The sequence below is a fragment of the Culex quinquefasciatus genome, chromosome 3, assembly GCF_015732765.1.
Source record: "Culex quinquefasciatus strain JHB chromosome 3, VPISU_Cqui_1.0_pri_paternal, whole genome shotgun sequence".
Classification (NCBI taxonomy): Eukaryota; Metazoa; Arthropoda; class Insecta; order Diptera; family Culicidae; genus Culex; species Culex quinquefasciatus.
In genome coordinates this window covers 109,659,068-109,660,690 of record NC_051863.1, presented here as the reverse complement: position 1 = coordinate 109,660,690, position 1,623 = coordinate 109,659,068, and the positions used below count along the sequence as shown (strand labels likewise).

Genomic DNA, 1,623 nt, shown 5'->3' with positions numbered 1-1,623 from the left:
GTGGTGGTGGCCAGCAATCTCCGGATAATAAGATAGTTCGGTATCGTCGGCGGCGGCTAGAGCGACAACATGACAATCAAAAACAGTATTCTTCCGGAATAAGCAAGAACTTAAGCTCAACGGAGACGATCGGTTGTTGGACGAGGATGGTGCGGGATATACCTAGTGACGATTATAAGCAGGAGGCGTGGGAGGATTACTGCCGCGGGTTGGCCGCGGAGTTAACATCCGTTGTAGTGGGGCGAATTGTTGCCTTCAGTGGTCGGTCATCTCAGGTGGGGTCACTTTTTGATGGTGTGGCTAAGCTGGGACCTTGACGAAAGGCGGTACGTAAGGCTGAAGATTGTCAAATCGTCACAGCAATTGACCAATACGGCCAAGGACGAGATTCAGATTGATGCGGAACGCCGATCAGAAGCGAAACAAGACGGTGCACTGCTGAACGACTTCAGGATAACGGGCATCAAGGGGACGCACATCTGTCTGGTGTTTGAAGAGTTGGGGCACAGCTTGCCGAAGTTTTTCCTGAAGAGCAACTACCGAGGAATTCCACTGCCGAACGAAAAGTCCACCGTCCGGCAAGTGTTAGAGGGTCTCGATTACCTCATCCACACGGACATCAAGCCGTAGAACGTGTTGCTGTACAAGGACGATAGTTACATTCGCAAATTGGTAATGGAATTGGCACACGATGGTTTATCAGCTGTTATACTTGTTAATCTCCACCGCATTTCCAGGAGCAACCGCCAAACAGAGTTGATCCGGCAGCAGCTGGAGCATCATCCCAGCTCGAGTTTGGGCCGCGACTGGGAAACGGTGACTGTCAAGATTCTAAAATGGACCAGGACACACCACAGTGACCGCGGATTACCAGCGCCTGCTGCCGAACGGTGACCGACGAGGACGAATCCGCTGCACCGCCCAGAAGCCTTCCAGCAACCCGTCGGCCCTGACCAGTCTGGACGCGTATACTTCCAACAACAATGACGACGTCCTCGGCAGCGAGAAGACATCATCCGCAGATTCCCCAAAGCCTGTCACCACAGCTTCCGCAATGCGCATCCTCCACAGCCAAAAACCACCCTCGACATCAGCGAGTCCAGGCGAAAAATGTTGTCCCACGTTATGGAACGTAAGGACCCTGCCTTGCACCCGGATTACCTACGGGATGATAGCCTCGCCTGCACGAAAGGCACAACCGAAACAAATCGTGCCCACCGTGAAACCTACGCCGGTTGCTGGATGCTAGCCGAGAAGACTTAATGCAGAACGTACAGTGATGAAGATCGCAACGACTAAACAGTTCAACTAATTCTGCAGGAAACATAAGACATGACCATTAAAAACACACACTTCTGGAGTATTTTTTAAAAAGGTCCAATAAACAAAATTTTAATTTTTTGCTGTTTCGTTTTTGTTTAATACCACTGACTCAAGGCGGTTTAAAAAACCAAAACACAATTTTTTTGTTTTATGACCTTTTTTAAAAAAACTTCTTCTCGTTTTGAAGAAGTACAATAAGCTCGTATACATTACACATACATTTTTTTGTCCAGTGCATGTTTATTTTCAAGCTTAATAATATCACTGTCCTACAAAATAAATGACAAAAATGACTGCACA

At 48.1% G+C, this 1,623-nt stretch overlaps 1 protein-coding gene across 1 annotated transcript; it reads left to right on the top strand.

The window, feature by feature from the left end:
- The first annotated feature begins 291 nt into the window (after positions 1–291).
- On the top strand, positions 292–1,249 carry LOC119769195 (SRSF protein kinase 1-like). The gene is made up of 3 exons (XM_038261109.1): positions 292–626; positions 738–793; positions 858–1,249. The coding sequence occupies exons 1-3, from the start codon at positions 292–294 to the stop codon at positions 1,247–1,249; spliced, it is 783 nt and encodes a 260-aa protein (XP_038117037.1).
- Positions 1,250–1,623: the final 374 nt, after the last annotated feature.